Here is a 1471-nt window from a genome sequence, read left to right as displayed (position 1 = left end):
GGGGCAACCAACCATGAGGCAACCATGGGGCAATCAACCATGGGGCAATCATGGGGCCGCCAACCATAGGTCAACCAACAACCATGGGGCAACCAACCATGAGGCAACCATGGGGCAATCAACCATGGGGCAATCATGGGGCCGCCAACCATAGGTCAACCAACAACCATGGGGCAACCAACCATGGGGTCACCATGGGGCAACCAACCAACCATGGTGCAACCAACCAGGGAGCAACTCCACTCTAAACAGAGGTGGTACATTCTCGGGTGATGGGTGAAGTGGGCAACTCATATTTGGGGCTACAACGATCCGAGGAGCTGGACGTACGGAGCGGGAAACCACAACCAGGAGGTGATTGATCTCGACTTCTCCTTCCACAACAACACAAGACCCTCAAGAATTCCCTCCTCATGTCCTTGCTCCTCAAGGTGTAGATGATGGGGTTGGCGGCCGAATTAAAGGTGGCGAAGGCAAAGAAATAATTGGCTTTATAAAGAATCCGACAAGATCTGGTAGGACAAGATGCATCCAACAAGAGGATGATGAAGGCTGGTAACCAACAGATGATGAAGGCTCCTAAGACGATGGTGACAGTCTTCAACAAAGCCAAAGTCTGAGCGGTGGCGATATCGGCGTGGCTGGAACGGACGATGCAATAGATCCGAGTGTAGAGCCCGACGATGGTGAGGAGGATGAAGGTGAAGATGGTGATGACGAAGAGGACGTAACGTTTGGAGTAGAGAGGAAGGACTGTAGAACAATCTTGAAGATCACTCATACAATTCCAACCCATGATGGGAAGACTCCCAATGGTGGCGGCGATGACCCAACAAGCACCGATGAGTAGAACCATCCGGTAGTTCTTATCACCACCGTAGACTTTGACTTTGGTGATGGCAACGTGACGTTCGATGGCGATGGCCAACAAGCTAAAGACGGAGGCAGCTAAGGTAGCGAAGGCCGTTCCTTCACGGATGAACCATTCCACCGGGGTCAAGTTAAAAGTGGTGGCACCAGAAAGTAAAATATTGACCATAAAAGCCAACCCGGCCAGAAGATCCGAAAAAGCCAAATTCCCAATAAAAATATACATGGCCGAGTGGAATTTTTGGTTACGACAAACAGAGATGAGGACCAAAAGGTTCTCCAAGATGATGAAGCAGCATAAGATGATGATGAGGATGGAAGCTACTCCATGGGATGAGGTGGGTGAAGTTTCCGAGCCGTCTTTGGTGTAGTTGTAGTGTTCACGGATCTTCTCGGTGTTAAAATATTCCTTGTAGATGCTCCCCATGGTTCTTCACCGGCACTGGTGGTGGTGGGGGTGGTGGTGGTGGTGGATGGGTGATGTCAGCGCTGCCGGGACATGGTACCGGGTGACGGGTGACCTGTGGGACAGGGGAAATGGGATGAGAATGATGGTGGGTGGTGGTGGTGGGTACTGTTGTAGCAAGCGTGGGGTAACCAA

The 1471-nt window shown here is 51.3% G+C and overlaps 1 protein-coding gene across 1 annotated transcript; it reads right to left on the bottom strand.

The window, feature by feature from the left end:
• Positions 1-244: 244 nt before the first annotated feature.
• On the bottom strand, positions 245-1297 carry S1PR2 (sphingosine-1-phosphate receptor 2). Its single transcript, XM_010171965.1, has one exon. The coding sequence runs from the start codon at positions 1295-1297 to the stop codon at positions 245-247; it is 1053 nt and encodes a 350-aa protein (XP_010170267.1).
• Positions 1298-1471: the final 174 nt, after the last annotated feature.

The sequence above is a fragment of the Antrostomus carolinensis genome, unplaced genomic scaffold, assembly GCF_000700745.2.
Source record: "Antrostomus carolinensis isolate BGI_N321 unplaced genomic scaffold, ASM70074v2 Scaffold55817, whole genome shotgun sequence".
In the NCBI taxonomy this organism is placed as follows: Eukaryota; Metazoa; Chordata; class Aves; order Caprimulgiformes; family Caprimulgidae; genus Antrostomus; species Antrostomus carolinensis.
This window is presented reverse-complemented; position numbering and strand designations above follow the sequence as displayed.